This window comes from Triturus cristatus, chromosome 7 (assembly GCF_964204655.1).
Source record: "Triturus cristatus chromosome 7, aTriCri1.1, whole genome shotgun sequence".
NCBI lineage: Eukaryota > Metazoa > Chordata > Amphibia > Caudata > Salamandridae > Triturus > Triturus cristatus.
Window position 1 is genome coordinate 418,921,012 of NC_140590.1, and position 23,934 is coordinate 418,944,945.

General features: G+C 45.5%; 1 protein-coding gene across 9 annotated transcripts in view; it reads left to right on the forward strand.

Moving 5' to 3' along the window:
• LOC146809840 (zinc finger protein 567-like) overlaps positions 1–23,934 on the forward strand; it is a 182,544-nt gene that overhangs the window by 55,527 nt on the left and 103,083 nt on the right. For all 9 annotated transcript variants that reach the window (XM_085616710.1, XM_085616703.1, XM_085616707.1 and 6 more), the window contains exon 4: positions 16,352–16,462. In XM_085616710.1, the coding sequence (XP_085472836.1) occupies positions 16,352–16,462 (111 nt within the window). The remainder of the gene's footprint in view (positions 1–16,351; positions 16,463–23,934) is intronic.

The following is a 23,934-nucleotide window of genomic DNA, read 5'->3' on the forward strand; positions in this document are numbered from 1 at the left end:
GGTCTTAGATGTGCTAGATGCCTCTTAGGAGAACCGGGGGCAAGCCATCAAGCCTTTGGAGTTTCTTGGAAATCAGAGGTTTGTAGAGGGGAAACTCCACTTACCCCCTCACTGCAGAGGTAGCATGCAGTAGGCCAAAGCAGAAAAGCAAAGTGCACAGTGGCATTCCCTCTGGGCAACGTAGCTCCTCTCGGTTGCAGTGTCTCCTCAGGACCCCAAAGTGAACTACTTTGGGGGTGTCAGAGGTCTTTGCATTGGGGAGACAACAAAAGAAGCCTTTGATCCTCATAAGGTCCCTGCTCTTCCTTCCTTGACTCCAGACACACTACAGGGGGGTATGCAGCTCTTTGTGTGGGAACAGGCACAGCCCTTTTCAGGTGAAGGTGTCAGTCCCTCCCTTCTTATTTACTGCAGAAAGGCCCATCAGCATGGTGATGGGCGCTATTAGAATACAAACATCACACTGCAGCTCCCTTTCTCTCTAGACTAGTGACTAGTCACCAAGTGCACCAAGCTCAGCTGTCACTCTAACCCAGACGTGTATTCATAGACAGGCAGAGTGCACAAAGTGGTTTAAGTAAGAAAATGCCTACTTTCTAAAAGGGGCATTTTCAGACCTGCAGTTTAAAAAACAACTTTACTAAAAGAGGTTTTAAATTACGAGTCCAGAGACACCAAACTCTAATTTTCTATCTGCTCCCAATGGGAAATTACTCTTAAAAGGTGTTTTAAGGCAATCCCCATGTTATCAAAAGGGAGAGATGGGCCTTGCAGTAGTGAAAAATGAATTTTGCAATTTTTTACTACCAGGACATGTAAAACCCCAAAGTACGTGTCCCACCTTTTAAATACAGTGCACCCTTCCCATGAGACTGCCTTGGACCTACCTTAGGCCAAGGATGCCAGGTCTAATGCCAGTGTATAGCTAGGGCGTTAGTTATAGTTACTTTAGTCATAGTTATATATAGATAGATACACTGAAGCGAAAGGTTAAAGTGATGTTATAGTGAAGCCTTGGAATAATATAAAACTATAATCCACCGAAATTCACCAGTTCTGATTTACTGAGCCAACTATAAATTGCGCCCTCACCATGCTTATTACCTTCATATTACTTCTCTCATGACATGTTAATTGACCTCATTGATGACATCATTGTACTGCCTTCCTATGGAGTTTTGGCCTTGAAATAATTCAACAGATCATAGGTGTTGACATTTTTTTTTTTGGTGCACCTTAATAGTATTTCCCATTTAAATACTTAACTATCTTTATAGCCCGCCGTAGCAGGCAATACCAACCATTAGAGCCCCGCCCCCATCTTAACACAGTAGCCTGCCTTTAATGGTTTGCCCACTAGGACGAGCTACAAAGCTATAACAACACCGCATATACATGCCCTGTAGTTGGGTGTCATGCCATATAGTTCGTTCAAAAAAGCAGTGCTCACCAACACAAACATGCCCCGGCGTGGGAAACTGACGATGATGGCATCCTGAGATTGAGCTCCATTGCGCCGGGAGGCCCTGGGGAGGAAAACATATATAACTGGCATTCTTTGGTCACCGCGACTGCTGGGTGTACATCCACCCGTGCAAGGAATAAGCAGCGCTGCCCAGAAATAATTCCCATACTCCGCCGAGTCTTCTGCTTATCCCATGCGGTCTGACTGAGGGGCATTAATTGTCAGACCGCATGGAGCAGGTGCATTGACAGTCCGCTCAGCCCCTGCAATGTTATCAGACAAACCGGAAGAGCTGGGGACCCTGACCATTAATGGAAATAAAGCCTCCTTAACGATCCAGGCCATTTAAGAGTTAATGTCTAGGAGCAATATTCTTCGTTGGCCTCACGGAGCATTTCAGCACCTTGGACAGCTGTGTAAATATTTTGATTAACCACTTGGGGGAGCCAAAATATAAAATATGTTTCTCCTTTATTAAGAAACTCCAACTGGACAATGGTGATGGCAAAAACATCTATATATTTATATTTATCGGCTCGTACGGTTAGTACATTTTTTTTCTGACGCTACTGCACTTGAAACTTAGATTCACAGCTGCTAGGACAGAAACCAGTAGTAGAAGTCAAGTCAAGAATACTTTATTCGGTTTTAAAGACAAAAACCATGAAAGTTACAGCATTAAATTACAATTTAAATACACACACAAGAAAATATAAAGGGAGAAAGGTAAACTTAAAATACATCTAGACTCAGTGTTTTCCTAAGTTTTTAAAAACGTTTTTTAAATAAGTTAAAACTGCGGTAACAGTAAGAACAGTGTCCATTCTCTGGAACTCTAAGAAAGCCAAGCGACATTTGTTAATTTTCCATTCTTTGAGGAGTGGAATAATGTATGTCTTACGTGGTAAGGTATAAAAGGTGCAGAAAAACAGAATATGAATATCTGACTGGGATGAAAAGTCATCACACGGACATAATGGTAAGCTCGGTGACCAAGAATTCATAACTGGAAAAGACAATAATCTAAAAACAATAGACAATCTAAAACGAATCAAGATAAAACGTTCATAATTAGACATCGGCAAAGTTAAGTATGGCTGCAGACTACTGCTCGTTAAGAGGGAAAAATGCAGAGACACAGATTTTTTCTTCAATTCCTCTTGGCTTCTATTTTCAATAAGGTAATCCAGGGATTGCTTGGACAAAAGGTTCCTGGATAAACCTTCCATTGAGGATGGATCTGCAAAATGGTGTTGGCGACCAATTTTGGCAAAAAATAATTTAATGTAATTTAGCCAATCTAAACGGTCCACATTTTCCAGTTTTATAACATCCCGAAGGATGGCTCGATTCAGGGAGCACTCATCAGTTGTCCAGACCCTGTGCCACAAAAGAATAGGTTGAATTCTGATCAAATCAGATATATAGTTTAGGCCAAGTTCAGAATGACAAATGTAGGTCGCGACACTTTGGGGGACTCTCAAAACGTGTCTCAAGAACCTGTTCTCAGCTTTCTGAAGTAGATCAATGTTAGTGTGGCCCCAGAGGCCCGAGCCATACATAGCAACCGAGGTACATGTAGCTTTATAAATAGTTAAAATTTCCTTAATTGGTTTCTTTCCCAGTTTTTTAATAAAATTCATTAGGGCCATTATAGTTTTTTGAAACAAGAGAGTTCTAGCCTTTACCGCGTGAGACCACACCCCAGTTTCATGGAACAGTACGCCAAGGTATGGGAAGATAGAGGTAGATTCCAATGGGACGTTATTTAAAAACATTCTTTTTGCATGATTACCAGGTTTAGTGCCACAGTTCATTGAAAAAGTTTTAGTGCAATTAACTTTTAAGTCTAGACTAGACATAAAGCACTCAAAAGATTTTATCAAATTTTGTAGAGCCACGGGAGTGCGGGCCATTAAAACCGCGTCATCCGCATACAGGAGCGCGGGGACAAACCTCCCCCCAACCTTAGGAATGTCCCCGCGATCACTCAGAAGATGACGCTCAAGGCCATTAATATACAACAAGAATAAGAAGGGTGCCAGGACGCAGCCCTGGCGAACGCCCCGGCCAACCTGAAATGACCTTGTGCATTGACCCTCACGGCCGTAGCGGACCGAAGCTGAGGCCCCTGAATAAAGATCCTTCAAAAAACAAACAATGGAATCTTCCACGCCTATCTCTCTTAAAATGGTCCATAATTTAACATGGGAGACGCAATCAAACGCCGATGAAAGGTCGACGAATGTGAGATACAGGCGCTCCCCCTTAATCCTCAGGTATTTTGATTGTATAATCATTAAGTTTAGGCACTGTTCCAGAGTTCCAATACCCTTTTGAAAACCGTATTGTAAATCGCTCATTATTTTATTTTCTTCTGCCCAGGTTTGCAGTCTGACCAAAATGATTCTCCCAAGGATCTTAACGGACGAATCTAATAGGGAAATTGGTCTATAGCAGGCGCAGGATTGCCTGTCGCCCTTCTTATAGATAGGTACAATCACGGAGGTGAACCAGGACGGATTTAGGCCCCTAGCCAGTGCTGCATTAAATAATTGCACAAGCATGGGGCCCCAAAGCTCAACATTGTCTTTAAACAGGTCAGCAGGGATTCCATCAGGCCCTGCAGCCTTGCCACCCTTCGTTGCATTCAAAGCCAAGTTGACTTCCTCCAAGTTTACAACCAGTTTAACTGCCTTGTCCACTATATGAGCCCCGGTAGAAATATCAGTAATATGGAGATTATCATGCGGTGTATAAAGACAAGAAAAATGCTTGACCCAATCCTCCTCAGTGATGGCATTTTCTATACGCGACTTGGTGTTATCATAGAGAAGAGGGGTATTAACAGCCTTCCAGAAGGCAGACGCATCCTTCTGTTGTGACGCTTCACATAGCGCTTCCAGGGCCTCCTTTTTTATAACCATCTTCCTGTTTGTTAGGGCTTCATTATATGCTTTCCTGCAGATTCTTATTTCAGTAGTATTACGTGGTACTTGGTGAATAGCTCTTTTCAGGGAGGTTAAGGAGCTGGTGCAAGCGTTATCAAACCAGCTCCTTTTACCCTTTGCCCTATCATTTGCCACAACCCATAGATCTTCCTTAATGGTGGAAGCTATTAAGTTAAAATGTTCAATTATCGAATCAGGACTAGAATTGTCGTCCAAGCATGTGGCAAAACTGGTAGAGCAGATACCCAGTAATTTATCTAAAAACCTTTCCGGGACCACCTTATTCCATTTTAAGCTGTACCCGTTTTGTCTACCAAGGACCACGTCCGGAACTACATGAAGCGAAGGCGCGTCCGTTTGTTGGTCCAAAAAAAGATTTTCAATCTCCATAATCTGAGGCAGGTGGTCACTCACTGGCTGGTCTATAATATTGGACTTAATAATTTTATGGCGGCAACTATTAGAGGCAATAATAAAATCAATAATAGACAGTGCTCCTCTACCAACAAAAGTTGGCACAAAGATGGAGGGCATTTGAGCAATTTCATTTACAAAACCTAAGTCATACATAAACAATATGTCATTTAGTAAATCCCCAATCAGAGAATGTTCGAAATGAGTTGAATTTGTTTCCTGTTCAATAGTTAAACCGCATAAACCCTGTTTACCTTTAGTGCAGAGTTTACAATTAAAATCCCCCCCCAAACAAACATAACTTCTCTATCGGTTTTGTCTATTTCATAATGTATATCATCCCTCAGCGTGGATAGAACGCTGGGGATTTCTTTCCTTGGTATGTTATTATAGAAATGAATTACAGCGACATTTAGTCCCTTGCTATTCCTTAAAATTATTAAATGATAAAAACTAGATTTAGGAGAAAACCGGATAACCTCGTATTTAAGCTGATTGGAAACTAAGGTTAATAGGCCACCCTTAGCTCTTCCATGGGTGCTCCCCACGGCCGGGGTGAAAAAACGTCTGTATCCATTAATGTTTACCGGATCCAAGGACCAGGTTTCCTGGAAGGCCAGAATATCATGGCCCTCAATGATGGAGCCCCATAATGAATTGTTGATTTTCTCCCTTAAGCCGGCCACATTCCAGAATAAGAATGTACAGGCTTTCCTGATTACTTTAGTACCTTGATTACTTTGGAAGGAAGATACCTTTGTTTCCTCAGGTCGAGTACAAGTAGAGGCACCAATAGGTCCCTCATCGTTTGGTTTGAATAGGAAGAGAGCCTTGTGAGTGTTACTACAGCTAACCTCACTTATGTTGTCATGAATCAAGGTCTGGGTAATTTGTACAGGCGTAACGTCCTCAATTAGAGGTAAGAAGGCCTGAACTTTGGGGATCAGCAGAACATTATCGAGTTTAGGCCCTAGCCTAATGGAAGGATTGTCGCATGCAAATTTCCTATGTCAGTCCACAAATTCCAAACCTGAAAAAACATCAAAATGGTTTTGAGTAGGCAGATTATAAATGGACGGGGCAATGTCATTCCCGTCCCATGTATAATTATTCGGGCCTCTATACAAGGAGTAAGGGTGTCTGAAGTAATCATTGTGATTAAATGGACCACGAAGTTGTACAAAGGGAATCCGGCTATGACCATGATGATTACGAGCAGACCTAGAGACTGTCTGCCATCTATCCACCTGGTTTGTAGGTGATTGAGTTGGCACATATGGATAAAAATAATTTAAGTAATGTGTAGAAATAGCATCACTACTACTGTGGACGTACCAGTCCCCAATGTGCCTAACTGCCCTATGATCTTTAAAATTCACAATAATTACGTCCCCTTTTTTGTCTTTGGGACGCACCCCCACCCATTCACAGCGCCTCACATGCAATATTTCCCCATTAATATAAGCAGGCAAGGATCTGTTTTTAGACAACCAGTAAACAACTTTGTTCCGAAGACCTTGATAATCTTCCCTAGTCCCAGTAGGGAGCTCGGGAACGCCGGCTAAGATGATTACATACGGGGCAGCTTCAGGAGGAAGGTCCACTATTACACGATATTGCCGGTCTTTATTAAGGTCACTTCCAATCCCAAAGTCTTTAATGGCTGGATTATCAAGACTTTGTGATGGGACTGATTTTGGGTCTAAACTTGGATTGACTTTTGATTTATCAGATGTCTTACTGTGTGCAATATTATTCGTTAGTGTGGGTGTTATAGGGGAAAGAGGATGAGATGGCAAGTATCCCTTCTGAATAGATGCTAAAATGGTAGGATGGCTTGGAGGTCCGGGGATAGTGTTTGTCGAGGCTTTAGCGGGTGTATAGGAAGAACTAATGTTTTTTAAACCTGACACCCAGCCCGAGAAAGCAAGGGTATTGTCTGCCAGCTTTTTCTCTATGGAATCCAAGCGGGTGTTTAATAATAATAAAATATTATCCAGAAGGGGCTGTATTAGGGGTTTCACCACTTGGTCAATTTTGGCAAAAATGTCGGTCTCAGTCGTGCAACCGTAATTGGTCTGTGGAGGCAGTTTAAGAGCAGACAATTGGGCCATCGTATCCATCAAAATTGGGGTGATAATTTTCTTCAGGTTCTCGGATAGCCATTTTAAAGTTAAATCTTCAGAGCCATTCTCACAATTAGTCCCTTTGGATTCCCCATTAATTAATATAGGGGGTGAGGCAGGAGAAAAGCTGAGCAAATTTGGAGAGCCTTCATCAACACTGCTAGAGCAAAAGCTCAACAGAGATGCAGAGGCATTAATGGGCGTGTTTAAGGGGGAATCAGTTACAGAACAATTAACCACGCCTGACCCTATGAGATCTTCAACAGCAAATTTACGAGGTGAAATAGGAAATAAAGGAGAATTATTTGATTGAAACGTTAAAAGTGACACTGCATCCAAATGCCCTGAAGCGGGTTTTTTATCCGAGGGGGACTGTGTTAGGGAGCAAACTTTTTGTTTAAAGGTTGCTGAACTTTGTTGTGCATGCTTCCCCCTTTGTCTGCGTTTTACCTTTGTGTATTTTCTAGCCGTTTTGGCAGGTGGCAATGGGAGCTGTGAAGTAGCACTATGATCAGCCAAGGACCCAGAATGCCTAGCATTATGCACCTGAGCGGTAATCACAGTACTCTTATTTGCTCCACAAGAGGTATTACTAGTCATGATAGTCGGAGGCAGTAAGGGAGGGGTTGTGTCTTCAAGAAGTCTAATGGGACTCACCTTGCCCAAAGAGGCCCTCCTATCAGTATTAATCTGACTTACTTTTTTAATAAGATAGCTATCCATAGGGCCTGTGGTGTGCAAATGCCTCTCGTCTTTGCCCTTAGTCATCAGGGCGGATAGTTTGCCGACGTCAGTCATTACAGTCAGGCAAGAAAAGAGAGGAACTGCACCTAAGGCAAGCCCGCTAAGCCCACAAATATAGTGGGATAAATATCCCCCTCAAATAGACTACCAGAACATGTAATTACAAACAGCTATGAGTTATAATTGTTGTGCGGTACACAGCTGCAAAGTACCTGGCCCAGTCCAGTCTCTACGGGCCTCGGAGGGCCACAGAGGGCCCGCCCTTTGCCCGGGCTTCGCCCGCGCGCGTCCCGCGCTGCTGGTCTCGTCCCGGAGTTTTAGCCCTCCCCGGCGCTGCCTGGTGACGAAGTAGGCAGGCGCCCGGGTGAGGGAGTGCTGGGGGATGTAGTTTTGTTTGGGGTGTACTTCACCGTTCCCCTCACGGTACCAAAAATCACCGGAAACACCAGGAGAGAGATTTAAAGATGAAGCGCCGTTCCCCTCACGGCTGGTAAGTCAAAGGGCACCTTCAAAATAGTGCTGCTGAGCGTCCCGCGCTGCTGGTCTCGTCCCGGAGTTTTAGCCCTCCCCGGCGCTGCCTGGTGACGAAGTTGGCAGGCGCCCGGGTGAGGGAGTGCTGGGGGATGTAGTTTTGTTTGGGGTGTACTTCACCGTTCCCCTCACGGTACCAAAAATCACCGGAAACACCAGGAGAGAGATTTAAAGATGAAGCGCCGTTCTCCTCACGGCTGGTAAGTCAAAGGGCACCTTTCAAAATAGTGCTGCTGAGCGTCCCGCGCTGCTGGTCTCGTCCCGGAGTTTTAGCCCTCCCCGGCGCTGCCTGGTGACGAAGTTGGCAGGCGCCCGGGTGAGGGAGTGCTGGGGGATGTAGTTTTGTTTGGGGTGTACTTCACCGTTCCCCTCACGGTACCAAAAATCACCGGAAACACCAGGAGAGAGATTTAAAGATGAAGCGCCGTTCCCCTCACGGCTGGTAACTCAAAGGGCACCTTCAAAATAGTGCTGCTGAGCGCCCCCAGTAGTAGAAGCAAATTACCTATCCCAAGGGCTAGAAACCACTCTCTTCAACCGCCATATACATCACCGCCTCGCCTAAATGGCCAAGAATCACCAACAACTGAGCTGGCCAGCACAAAAATTGAACCATTTACACCACACGGATCACCCTCCTGGTGTGTAGCTGATCCCCCGAAGGAGTGAGGGCTCAAGACCAAAGTACAGTCTGCCCCTTTCATCACAACAGAGTTCTGACGCAACCATTTTTGGTATTATCCCTACAAGACATAGGCTACTTGGGCTCCTTGGCGCCATTAGTCCTCCACGTAACAGGATCTGAAAAGCCTAGCAGTTATCAACAGCAGTTGATACATGAGGGGACGTTTTGGAATTGCGTGATTACAGCTGGATGCATTCTTTCTCCCACTCAGAATGCTGCATATCTCCCCAAAGGGGCACACCGATTCTTTGCTCCTAGGCATCTGGTGGTTCGCACATGATCCACTCATTTCCTGAAGGCCCAAGGTATTGCCGATAAGCCCTGATCTCCTGGTCCATCGCTAGCCTGTGCCCTTTCAGGCATGGGTGGACTCTGCCAAAGAGACCTGCACTAAATTGACATCCCCTGATGTCCCGGTACAAGGAGAGGAGATACAGACTGTCCGCATCTGGAAATTTCTGGAAATTTCTGTTGCCAGTGATCAACTGCTTGCTGGCTCAAGATGACATCCAGGAAATTGACAAGGCAGCTGCTCATCCCAGAGGTGGTCTCCCAAACTAATCCCTTGTAGTCTCCACAAAGATCTTCAGAGACTGCAATGGACCTGACCCTCAAGGAGATAACTTTCATGGGTCATAGACTGGAGACGATGGACAAGAAAATTACTGACCTCACCATGGAGATAAAGTAAATTAGTGCTGAGATCTCTGGTTTCCACGACCAGGTGGAGAAGTTGGATTACCACTTGTCCTCTCTTGAATCCCGGGTCAACTCCTGCCAGATAGAGACCTGGAAATTGCATGACAGTAGTGGACCTTGAAGACCAAAGCCGTATGGATAATGTGCGCTTCTTTTGAATCCTTGAAAAAGCAGAAGGCACAGATGTTGAAGACTTTCTTTGTGACTTTTTGCCAAGCCCCCTAGGGATTGACTTTTCACCACTGCTTGAGATACAAAGAGTGCATAGAATAAGAACGCAGCGAGCCTCCTCTGGACCAACACCTACTATTGCCTGCTTTCTTCGGCATGAGCTGACCTGCCTGATCCTGACTGTGGCGAGAGCTCATGAACCCTATGATTTTGATGGCCACAAGATACATGTTGCACCAAACTTTTCAAAAGTAACAAGTGATCGTAAATAGGCTTTTCTCACCTTGCAACCACTCCTTCGCAAATGAGACATCAAATTTGGCCTGTTTGAACCGACACGCATGTAGATTACTATGGACAGAAAATCGAGGAGCTTCTTTGATGCAGTGGAATTGCAGGCCTATTTAGATGCACTACATGAAGGGGCAATGGATACTTCGCAATGCCCTCCTGATCTCCCTACTGCGGAGGGGGGCTCTGTTTCCCAGAGGAACTCTGAAAACACATGCAAGGGGGCCTGACATAAAGATAAAAATAATTTAATACTGCTTTAGAAGGAGGAAATACCAAAGACGGTGGCAGAACACACACAGGGCAGATGGCGAGACAAGTACCGATTGCCACCTCAAGCTGAATCCATCTGCAGTCTCATGGCGGATGTGTTAGACATAATACTGGTCCCGCAAGACTCCCCCCCACACCCCCAACCTGTAGACTGGGTATAGTAGACTGAATGTTTGTCCCAGGTGGGATCAGCTTTCTGCTTGTGTGGCTGATACATTGTTTATTGTAGTTCATTATTAAATGTTTGATGTCAGGGTCTTATAGCATCGTAAAAAGATGAGGGACGGAATGCTGAACATTGTCAAACATTCACTCCTAGTCACAGATCTGGGTTAAATCCATCATTTATTTTCTCACCATGAAACCCCAGTTTGGACCCAGCTATATGCAAATTGGTCTTGAACCTGCTCCCCATAGGAACACATCCCAGGACCGATTTCAGGGCATCACCCCTCATCAGCCAGGCTAGCTTGAATCCAGGGGTATAGTGAGCATGGGACCCACATATGAGAATACCCTTCCCACTAAGGGCGATTTATAGCAACACAAAAAGATGATGGATGGAATAACTTTTCATCGTTTTTTGCTTACCATGCCACCTCGGTGTCTACCCATTGTTGGTCCAACAAAAACAAACCTTCAGTTCCTTTTTATCCTCCCGTTCCATAGAATAACAAGCAAACTCGTGCTCGACTTGGTTGCACTTTTCACACTGATTATATAATTGATTTCTAGCTCACACACTAGTGTGTTTATTTGTACATTGTTCTTTTCACTCCCCACCCTAACTCTTCCTTTCCTCCTTTTTCTTCATCTTGTCTGTTTTCGGTTGAACCAACTATTCCCAACCCTTCTTTTGCACATTTTCTTTATTGCTTACCCTTCCTCTCTTCGTTCCTCTTGTGTGCTCTGGTCTGCCCTTTCAACAACAATCCGTAGACTTCTAACAGGACCTGAATATCATTCCTGCACACTTACAACCCTCTGACTCTCTCTTTGAATCTTGTGACAACCATGAACAAACCCTTGCGTATTCTTTCATGGAATGTCAGCGGTCTTACATTTCACATCAAATAAAAAAGTGGTCTCCTGTCTCAACTCCAAACACGCCAACATAGCTCTTCTCCAGGAGACTTACCTCACCAAGAAAGAAGCGGAGAAGCTTTGGCAAGATTGGATGGGCAAAGAGATACATAGTTGTTTTCCTCAGATATAAGCAGATATCTTATCAACCCCACTAAGATGTGGTGTTTCCATTCTGATTCAGAAATCATTATACCACGTAGTGCTTAAGATATGGGTCGATCTGAAGGGTTGTTTTGTGCTGCCAAATTAAAAATGAATGATAAGGTTTTATGCATAGGTTCAGTGTATGTGCCCACCAGTTCAAAGCGTGTCTTCCTTCTTGAACTTGCGCGACAGAGATGGATACTGTCAACATCCTGATCGGCGGAGATTGGAATTTGGCCTAGGATGCGGTCTTAGACTGCACCCGTCCAATTGATGTATCTAATAATGCAGACAGAGCCATCATAGAAGATCTTGTGGCTGATTATGGCATTCGCAACGTATGGCCTCTTTTGTATCTGACAGATCGGGAATACACCTATTTGCCCCAGTCCTATGGTACGCAATTCAGGTAAGAGATTTTTTACTCCCTGGTAGCCCACCATTTACTTCCTGTTCTCTGTGAGACCTCCATATTAAAGGGCACACTTTTGTACCACTTACCTGTTATCCTGGAGGCTTAGCTGGGTCTTTCACAGCCAGTTTGCAAGCCCTGGCGTCTCAACTTATTCCGATACAACCACCGGGTAGGCAAGACACAGCTTACAGCCCATGTGCCTACTTTCCGGGAGAACAATGATAGTTCGGTTGCCTTTGCCCAGACACTTTCGGAGGGCAGCTAAGGCGACCATCAGGGGACAGTTGATAAGGGATGCAGTCATGTCCAACAAGCAGATGAAGGATATTCAGAAAGTACTACAAGCAGATATAGCCGTCCTCACACGTGCGTATATGGACCACCCTTCCACTATCAACAGGCGCAGCCTTGAGAAGGCGCACATGGACCTCAATACCCTCTTCACTTCTAAAGCTGAGTATGCGCTACGGAAGCTGAAATACCGTCACTATGAACAGGAAGAGACGGCAGTGCGTCTTTTGGTGGTGCAGCTCAAGCAGAGGGGCGTGGTAATGGCCCTTCCTGCTATCATTACCGACTCAGGGGCGCTGGTCAACAAGCCACAGGAAATTGATGATGTGTTTGAATCCAATTTCAAGACCCTCTACTGATCTGTTGTTCAAGAAACAGATCAGATAAACTCCTTCCTGGAAGGTATTCGCTTACCTTTCCTGTCGGAGAATGGCAGGCAGCTGCTTCAGGGCAAGATCACCAAGGAGGAGAAAGAGCAGGCCGTCTTGGATTTACCCTATCACAAAGCCTCAGTTGAGGATGGTTTCCATTCAGAGTTCTATAAATGGACCAAATCAGAGGTAGTGGATCTTCTCTATGAAGCCTTCTCTACGGCTGATAACTCAGGCTTTTTGGGTATATAGTTCAACAGAGCGCTGATTTTGGTCCTAACCAAACCAGGAAAAGATCCTCTCCTTCATGGTAGTTATCTCCCCATATCCCTTCTCAATGGTGATGTGAAGATATTGGCAAGTATTCTAGCAACCCGCCTTAAGTGAGTCCTTCCCTCTCTTATTCACTATTCGCAAGTGGGGTTTGTTCCAGGCCGCTCATCACACAATCATCTCTGCACACTAACTCATGCGGTCTGGCTAGCAGCGGGCCTTCCAGATGAGGCCATTGCACTGTCGTTCGATGCAGAAAAAGCTGTTGACAGGATAGAATGGGACTGCTTGTTTGCCACGCTCTGAAAATTTGGCCTTGATGAGGACTTCATCTTCAGAGTGAGATGGCACTACGATTCCACCTCAGCACAGGTGGGTGCTTTCCTTCCGACTCCTTCCCGGTCCATAAGGATACCCGCCAAGTTTGCACACTCTCCCCCTGTTATTTTTCCTTGCAGTGGAGCCTTTTGGAGCATCCATGCGCCAATCAGATTGTATAAGTAAGTATTATAACGCCCGGAGGTCCCTCGATGTTATATCAATATGCGGATGACATTTTACTTATCTTATCCACCTTACCCTCCTCTGTCCCTGTGGTGTTGGAGACTTTTGATGCCTTCACAGCAGTATCCGGCTACAGAGTGAACTGATCAAAGAGCGAGGCTTTGCTGTTGTCACGGATCATCACCTGCACCGCCATAGCTGATTACCCATTCCAGTGCAAGAATTCCCAACTTAAGTATCTGTGCATTCTAGTTAATGGGAGTCAGGAACGCATTGTGGTGGATAACCTGGACCCATTAATTGAGCAAATGCGACTGGACTCCGCTAAGTGATCACACCTAAATCTCTCTCTCTCCGGGGACGGACTCAAGCGGTGAAAGTAGTTACCGTTCACAGAATCACATACGTGTTAGCCATGCTTCCCCACTTTATACCCCTCTCGACCCTCCGTTGGATAAATAAGCCTTCCTATGAGGCTTATCGAGACCTGGTCTGGCAATTCAGAAGCTTATTGCCCACAGATCATCAGGGGAATTATGCCTGCCCTCTGTGGAAACATTACATTTTAGCCCTACATTTTGCACGAATGGCAAACATACACCCCAGGGTCCAAGACCCTCCATTGTGGGTTATGATCGAACTCAGCCTCCAGGAGGCATTGTTGGAAGTACAGGCCCTCTATCTTCCTGGCCCTCTGCAGTCAACTTCCCCAATCCCATGATGAAAGCCATGTATGCTGCTTGGATACAAGCCCACAAGCTTTTCTCATTGGACCTGAATCTTTCACAAAGCCCCCATCTGGAATAATACAGGCATTTGCATAGGAGGGGTCATACTTGACTGGGGCCCTTGGCACAGAGCTGGGATTCTGACTCTTTGCACTTTTAACTCTGGTGGTGAACTCAAGTCTTTTGAGATGCTATGGGATGAATTTGGCTTGTCACAAACCCAACAATGGCGATATATACAATTATGTCATTGTCTGCTGAGCAGATTGGGTCCCTAACCCTTGATCATTCCCTCTTCCCCTGTGCTGTCTTACCTCAACAGTCAGTTTATAGGTGTGATGTATGAATTATCTAACCTCCTGTTTCGTCATCTTTACTCTCAGGCCCAATTGGTTAGCCTCTGGACGACCTAGCAGGCTCATCTGCAGGTGGAATATGATAAGGAAGACTGGACAGAACGTTAGGAGGCCCTAGAAAGAGGCGTCTGTGAAGTGCAGATAAAACTCAGTCTTTTTAAGATCCTTCAGGGCTGTCACTGGACCGCGGCCTGGCTCCCGGCTGCAGGGTTTCTCCCTCATTTTGCCTGTTGGTGATGTGATCATGTGTCCTGTGATATTGTCCATATTTTGCTGGACTGTCCCACCATACACCCCTTCTGGACATCCGTAGAGTCTATGCTCTGGGAGTCTATGGATTTGCCCTCACCACATCCAGACCCTCTAATTCTCATCCATGACTTATCGGACATTCCAGAATCGAACCGCCATACTTGTTGTTTGCTCGTCACTGCCCCTACAGCTGCCAAAATCTGTACTGTGACATTGGCACTCTCCATAACTGCTGTCACATGAGGAATGGCTAGCGGAGATGCACAATACCTCATCCTATGAAAAGATCATTTACAATTTAATGGACAAAGCAGACACTTTTCTTCTTATATGGTCCCCCGTTTTGCAAGCTATCCTCCCCTTCCCTATAGGTCACTTAGACTGATTCTTCCTCCTCATTACCATCATTGTACTCACTACTCCTCCCCCCTTTCTTCCCTGCTTTGTAGTTTGTCTTTCCTCCCTTCTTTTTTCTCTCTGTCCTTCTCTCCTTCCCTTCCCCTCTTTACTTTCTTCCTTCTATAGCTTATCCTCCCACTCCTCTCTTCCCTTTTCTAGCTCTCATAAATATTACATATAAGGACTGTTTGCTATTGGTGCATGTATCAAAATCAACGTTTATATTTCTATATGGTTATAAGCTAGAATTGTCACTGTATTTGCTGTTATTTCTCCATTCTTAACTGTACCAATAAAATAATTAATGCACATCAAAAAACAAACGTGCACCACCTTCTAGAAGTACACGTTAAGAGGGCAGTCTTAACGTGAAACCAAGACAGAACTTGCTAGCTACCATGCATAATCATTTGCTGAGCAGTAGGCCCTCATACCATCTGAGGAAGTATGCTGGCAACTGAAGCACACTTCAGTCTCAGGAACCCAAAACAAAAGGTCAAAACTCATTAAAAATTGATTATACTCAGTCCACCTCCAGAAAGCCTAACTAGATTCTAGTCTGTAATGAAAAGTATTTGGAAAGTCATACTCCAGACTACTGCAAAGTGCTGCAATGACATACTGATTGCATATTTTACACTTTAGAAATGTTAATCAACAATAACTATTTTAACTACCAAATGCACTTCGTGAAATATGGTATGCTGCATATGTTTTAGTTCTCCAATAGTTTTTCAGATAGTCAATGAAGTAAAAGAAAAACAATGCTACGTGCATTTGAAAGAAATAATAGGAGAACAAACCTGAATTTTTTTTGATTATGTATTCAGGCGTGAATAAATTAGTACAATAGGATGCTGCATTGTAAATAAATCTTAATGTTTTATTTATGGAATAAGATTGGGCTACATTCAGCGCAAGATGTAAACATCATATTTTGGACTATTTTTCAGTGCCATTAGTCAGGAAATTGCATTGGTTGCTTTTTCAGAGATTATCTCATGGACTTTAGGCGTGGATGAATGGGGCTTCACACACCTGGTGTACAGTTACCACTAACATGCCCTCTGCTGTTTCCGGATGGTGTTATTCATTATTCCGGCTAAGAATTGTTATAATTGGATCGACTAGTTGAAATGAATGGTTATCTTTCACACCCATCCCTTGTATCGTCCCCTATAGGATATCCTCCAATTAATCCTGACCTTTTACTGAGGGTTACGAAAAAAAAAGAATCTTATGGAAGAAGTTGTGTTTCTCCAGAGGAAAAAAACTGTAATGGTTCCTACACAGGTAAGTTTGTGTTAAGGAGTTGTTATTTGTAAGCTGAGAGTGGAATGTGTTAATGGTTCATATATGAAAAAAATCAGCTTGTTGCAGATAGGAAACTAATGATGGTAAAGAGATTATGTGGGTGAACGGGGAAAGTGGAGGAAATTAATAGAATTAATTTAGAATATATCGCTAAAGCTTTTTCTTTAAACTGTTAGCTATGACAATAGTGTTGAAGTAGGCTGAGAATATGTTAATAGACTTGTCTATTAGCATTCCAAATCTTCAGTCAAATATACAAAATCTGCAGAAATGTGAAATTTCGCCAGAGGGTATAGTAAATTTCACATAGGAAAACCTAAATCGTCCCTCACCGTATGTATTTAAGTTCAGCATTCGTGATTTTTGTCGCCTTCTGTGTATTATGATGTCAGGGGAGTAGTTGTTGCAGAAGATTAGGGCTTCGAATATCTGTGTTGAGCCGGAGACAGTTGTTTTTCATCCAAGCAGCAGTGTTGCTTATGCAGTTGGCAAGCTTGCTTTGGCTGTGAAGGTTGAGCGGGTAAGGGAGAGGATTAGCTGTTTCTCATCCGCGTAGGATAGTATGTTGATTCAGTGGTCTCTCACCATGTCTGTGAGCGGTGCCATTTAGACATTGAAGAGTGTTGGGCTGAGCAACAATTCTCGAGGGAATCCGCATATCAGTTTCTTGGGTTCTGAGGTGTAGTGGGGAGGAGTAAAAAAACTTCTAGCTATCGCGACAAAGATTTTTCAATTCTATTAAGGACACGGAGGCGAGGATTATGCTTCTCTTTGCTTTACTGCAAAACACAGCAGCCAATAAACAACTTTAAACATAGCATACCCCCGGAAGAACAACCCCCTCCATGGTATGCACCAATCACCATCAGTCCAATACTGTATATAGTCTGTAAAAGAGCTTATCACTTCCTCTTTCTTTGCAACAAACTTTTAACACAGTCCACAACTTGACTGCCGAACACTGGACCTCCAATTCCTTCATGGACGAAGGTCCAAACTTGAACACGAAATCTCCTCCTCCGAAGCCGAGTCGATGTCACCTACGCCTTAAGCCGGCTTGTTCTGTTCTCCTGAAATGAGAATAGATGTTGTAATATACCATTCACCAGAGGTATGTGCACAACACAATGGGCGGGATGAAACCTCATATAAAGACATACAGTCAACATCATTATTCACAAAATGATCAAATTCAACAACATAGTGCAAAACACAGTTTCATGGGTGGGATAATCCTCGCCTCCGTGTCCTTAATAGAATTGAAAATTCTTTGTCGCGATAGCTAGAATTTTTTTTTATTCTATGTCAGTCCACGGAGGCTCAGATTATGTTAATTTAAAGTTGACCCACCACCTTAGTAGCAACATCTACAATTGGTTTGTGATAAAACGTTTTGAATGTAGAATCAGAAGACCAATCTGCCGCAGTCATGATATCCTCTAAACGGGAACCTGTAGCCAGAGCCTTAGAAGCCGTAGCTCCCCTCACTGAATGAGCGCCAAAGGCCGAAGTATCAATACCTGCCAGTTGCAACAACCAGGAGACCCACCTGGCCAGAGTCGCGGCAGAGACTGGGCGGAAAAGTTTCTGTAAAGAAATCAACAACTGTTCTGCCACATCAGTCCTAAATTCTCGAGTGCAATCCTCATAACACTTCAAACATTGAACAACACATAGTTTACTGTGATGTGGAAATGCAGGGTAAGAAATAAATTTAGAATTAGTCTTAGTAGGTTTGGAAATAGTAAACGGCACTCCTGAAGGAGTGAACACTCTACCTGCTATGTCCAGAGCACGAACATCAGAGACACGTCTACATGAGATTAAACATAACAAAAGTGTCAATTTGGCCGATAATTGCTTGCATGAAAGACCTTCATTTGCCGGCCAATTCCTAAGGAAACGTAACACCACATTCACATCCCACAACTGAGAATATCGGGGTGTGGGGGGATTGACCAATCTGATACCACGTGCCACTTTACAGACCAGTGGATGCTCTCCCACTGGTTTGCCATCCACATAAGGATGACCCGCTGAAATTGCTGACCTGAAATTGTTGATCGTCCTATACGCTAAACCTGTACTTGCCATCTCTGAAAAGAAATTAACAATCATATGGATACCGGATCCCAAGGGATCCCCTTGCCGTGCAGCACACCAACTAACCCATTTGCGCCAAGCAGACTCATATTGTTTATGTGTAGAAAGCGCCCAGGACTGGGACAAAAAGTACAAAGTGTCCTCCGAAACTCCTGGCATTTGCCAGCGTCTCCGTAAAGTCTCCACGCCATGAGAGACAGCAGACCCTGAAGGACCAGTGGATGAGGTTGACCCAGCGGGTCGCTAAGAATCTCGGGAAACGACTGTAGTTGCACTGGGAAGGCACATGACAGGTTCAGCACTGCTGGAAACCACGCTTGTGCTCTCCAAAAAGGGAACACCAGAATCACCTCTGCACTCTGTCTGCGGATCTGCGCCAGTGTTCTCTGAATCATGGCAAACGGGGGAAATGCATAAAGCTTACCCGTCGTCCATAACTGAAGAAAGGCGTCCGAGTCGCTCGCCAGAGGGTCCGGCTGCAAACTGTAAAACTGGGGCAGTTGTGTATTGAGCCTGGAGGCAAAAAGATCCACTGTACAAGGGCCCCACTTAGCATTGAGTTGATCGAAAACTCTGGGATGAAGGCGCCAATCGCTGGAATCCCGCAGGAAATGGGAATTCCAGTCCGCTACCACGTTGGTGCAGCCTGGAATGTACTCTGCTGTCACAGATATGTGATTCTGCAGGCAATAATGCCAGAAGTCCTTGGCTATTTCCACCAGCAAACGTGACCTCGTGCCACCCAGACGCTTGATATATCATACTGCTGAGACATTGTCCGTTCGAAGCAGTATACAACAACTCGCTCTGTGTGGAGACAAGGTTCGAATTGCAAAAGAACCTGCCAAGAGTTCCAGACAATTTATGTGGAGTTTCAGCTCCTCTTGGGACCAACGGCCCCCGGTCTCTACTGACCCCCACCGGGCTCCCCAGCCTCACCTGCTGGCATCCGATTCGATCACTATTTCCGGGACTGACACACAAATGGCTCTGCCATTCCTCGCGTCCATGTGATCTAACCACCATGAGATCTCCGTCCTTGCCTCCTGCGTTATCAGAATCTGTTGCGTATAACTGAGGCCCTTGCGGAGGTGTAACATTTTCAACCTCTGGAGTGCCCTGTAATGAAGGGGACCCGGAAAAATCGCTTGAATGGACGAGGATAGCAGACCCACCAGTCTGGCCAAGGTCCTCAATGATATAGTCTGAGCAGACAACGCTTTCCTCAACTCCTTCATGATGGCAATCCGTTTCTTGAGAGGCAACAACAGCTGAGCTGAGACTGAGTCCACTTGGAACCCCAGGAACTCCATCGACTGAGATAGTGTGAAGACAGATTTGTCCGCATTGATGACGAACCCCAACTCCTGAAAGAGTTGCGTCGTCAATGCCAGATGACGAAGAACGGTAGCGATACTCTGAGCCATTATCAGGATATCGTCCAAGTAAGCCTGACCCCCCGCTCCCTCAGAAATTGCACTACCAGCCTGAGGAGCTTGGTGAAAACCAAGGGACGGACGAAAGTCCGAATGGAAGAGCGGCGTACTCGTACCAAACACCTCCCCACTGAAACTGCAGAAACCGCCTGTGGGGTGGAAAAATAAGAACTGCCAAGTAGGCGTCCTTTAGATCGAGACGCACAATCCAATCCCCCTCTAGGAGTAAGTGTATGCCCTCCACCTTGAAGTGGCGATACACTACCCAAGAAGTGAACTCTTTTAGATTCAACACCAGACGATAACCCTGATCTTTTCTGGGCACAAGAAACACCGTGCTGGCGAAGCCGTGGACGTGCCCCTTTCTGCATCAGAGATGCGACTTCGTCGTCTATGAAAGACCTCTCTACATGGGTAAAATGAAGTGGGTGCGGTACATGAGTCTGTCTGGGAGTGTTGTAAAAATCTATCTGAAAACCTTGCACTGTCTTTAATATCCAAGGGTCGCTTGTCAGGGATGTCCACCTGTGGAGAAACCCAGCAATCCGACCCCCCACTTTTACCACTTCCCCTTGAAGTAAATTTACCTGAATCAGAGGCGTCTCTGTCATTGTTGTGACCTCTGTATCCTCCTTTTTGGCCTCTGCCTCTACCCCCACGATTCCTGGTGGGGTAAAAGTTGGGAGCGGTGGGAGCCCCCACGTCCGCGTTGCTCTGAGCCTCTTGAGGTCTGATTGAAACCACGACCGGACGCCAGACCCCTGGAGCGACCGGCCCTGGTAAAAAGGCCAGCGTTGAAGACCTTCTTGATGTTACTCTGGACTTGGTCGAGAGCTGAAAAGGTGGAGACGTACTTTCCTAGTTCCTTGACAAACTTATCTCCGAAGAGCCCCTCCATGCCCTGTCCAATCCTTTCTTGGGGTCTTTAGAGAATTTTTTGAGGAACGTGGCCATATTGGGGTCCAACTCAGGGGTCTCCGTGACCTTGCCCAGCAGGGCCGGCCTGGGGCATTCAGATCTCAGAACGGAGCGCACCTCGCGCTCAAAGCCCTGCCGTTTATTACCTTGGACATAGTGCGCCACCTCTAACATTCGCTGCCATCTTAGCAAGCACCTGAGAGGAGTGATATGATGGTCCGCCATGGGAAGACTTAAACTTACGCTTACCATAGTTTTGTATTGGTTGCGTAAAAGGTTTTAATGCATTAATTATTCACTGAACCCTGGACGTGGGAATTGAGGGCTTCCACCAATTGTTCCTCCAGCTGGTGCTCGTAAGGCACCTCCTCATATTCAACATCATCTGCATACTCTGCCCACTGGTCTGCCTCCTCGGCGTAGTACGCCATCAGTGCAATCTAAGAGGGTGGAGGAACTTCAGGGGGGGGAAAACCCAGGGGTGACACTGACAGGCTGAAGCACCACAAATACACAAATCAACTCAGTCAAAAAAACCTGCCCCAGTGTAACAATAAATAGATGTGGAGGGAGCCACCCCTATTTCCCCTAAGGCAGAGCCTTCCAAAGCTTTTGCGCCCCGTCGGGTGTTCAATGGGGCTGAGGGTAGAGGCAGCAGCGGTCCGCGATGCGCGAAAACCCGATCGGCAATGAAAACCCGATGCGGGAGTTCGCGCATGCGCGGACCGCGTGGCAACCGAAAGACTGCCCCCTCCAGCGCGCGTCTGCCCCGCTCCCACTCCACAAAACGACTGTTGCCGGCAAATGCCGGAACATTAGGAACACCAATGAAATCGGGACGCACGACCCGCGCGAAAACCTCCCAAAGCGCCGAAGCTCGAACACTTTACAAATAACAGCAATAAATCAATTGCGCGCCGCACGCGCTACACAATCAAAGCGCCGAGGCAAGAATAACAGATAGCACTCGCGCTGCCAAATGCACAGTAACAAATCAATACAATTAAAATAGACAAATTAAAGACACTTAACTCGCTGCTGCAGCAGCAAAGAAAGAGGAAGTGATCAGCTCTTTTACAGACTATATACAGTATTGGACTGATGGTGATTGGTGCAAACCATGGAGGGGGTTGTACTTCCGGGGGTATGCTATGTTTAAAGTTGTTTATTGGCTGCTGTGTTTTGCAGTAAAGCAAAGAGAAGCATAATCTGAGCCTCCGTGGACTGACATAGAATCTAAATCGTTGAGTTCTGTCCTTGAGGAAGGAAAGTACCCCTTCAGGGCAGGTCCACAAATAGAGGCTGTATCAGAAGTTGCAGAGAGGTCGAGGAGGAGGAGTGCGGCCATTTCTCCTTTGTCAAGGATGCTTCTGATGTCATCGGTGGCCGCAATGAGCTGTGCTGTGGTTGGTGCAAAAGCCTGATTGAGAGCTGTCTAGGAGTTGATGAATTTGCAGGTGGTCTGCGAGTTGGGTATTGACGACTTTCTCAATGACTTTAACTGGAAAAGTCATGAGCGAAATGGGTCTTTAGCTGCTGAGGGTGTTGGGATCCGCTATTGGTTTCTTCAGTAGGGCATTGACTTCTGCATTTTTCCAGCAAAATGGAAAGGTGGCGTTGCTAATGGATGTGTTGATGATAGTAGTGAGCGTGGGGGAGATGATTGTTCTTCAAGATTGTATGTGAAGTGGGAGCATGGGTTTGAGTGGGCTCCTGAGTGGATGGTATTAATCAGGGCGGTGGATTTTTCATTCAAGCGAAAATTCCAGTTACTTAGCTGCTGTTTGGCAAAGGAGGTGTCTGGCTGGTCAGGGGAGTTCATATTGGTATGCTGTGTGTTGTAGAACGTGGCAATCTTCTGTTCGAAGACATTTGAGAGGAGTTCCAGAGTGCCTGAGATGGGATTTATGTCATTGTTGGCAGCTGCGGGATTGGAGAACTCCTTGACGTAGGTGAAGAGTTCTTTGCCTTTGTTGGAGCTGGCTATCAGTTTGAGAGTTAAGGCCGTTTTCTTTGTATTTCATAGTTGTTGGTGGTATAGATTGAGAGCGACTTTGTATATGGATCTTGTGGTGGTGTTTTTGTTTAGTCTCCATTTGCCCCCAAGTTGTTAGCAGTAGCTATTGGACTCCCTGAGGTTGTTTGTGTACAAGCCAGGTCGTTTGTTGTTTTTGTAAGTCCTGTTTTTGGTGGGAGCGGTGCAGTTGGAGCAGTCAGCGAGCCATTTATTGAAGAGCTTGGTGTCGAAATCGAGGTTCCCGGTGTGTTTGGGTGGGCGTTCCTGTAGGGTCTTGGTCCCATTTTCTTTGGATATTTTGCCCCAGTGTTTTGATGGTGCTTTTGGGTTTTCCGGTGGGGTGGCTCGGTGGGCGGGTATCTTGAAATGTATGATGTAATAATCGGACCATGTAAGCGGGATCCATGTGAGTAGTGGTGATCCTGTTGGAGATGACGGCGACAAGTCCGAAATCCTCCTACTGGGCAATCAACATAAATTACCCGTCAACCTTTCCTGGCCTGCCTGCATGGGCACCTACCCTACTCCCAAAACAGAAGTCAAAAGTCTAGGCATCTGGCTTGACCAGGACCTTAACTTCAAAACCCAGGCCAGGAAAACATCAGGGACCTGCTTCGGCCTAATCCGTATGGCCCGTAAGATCCTCCACCTGATCCCTTTCCATTCCAGGAAGCTACTGATGCAGGGACTGGTCAACTCAAGACTTGATTATGGTAACATCCTATACTTGGGAGCTCCTGCATCAGTCACTCAAAGACTCCAGGTCGCCCAAAACGCCGCAGCTAGAGTCCTCACGGGAACTAAAGCACGGAATTCGGCGAAACCTGCCCTCAAGAGCCTACATTGGCTCCCAGTAAAAGAGCGCATCACATTCAAAACGCTCTGCATATCGCACAAAATTCTGCAAGATAAAGGCCCCCCAATACTCCGTTCCTTGATGAAACCTCACAAAGCTAGTCGTCAACTAAGATCTGATT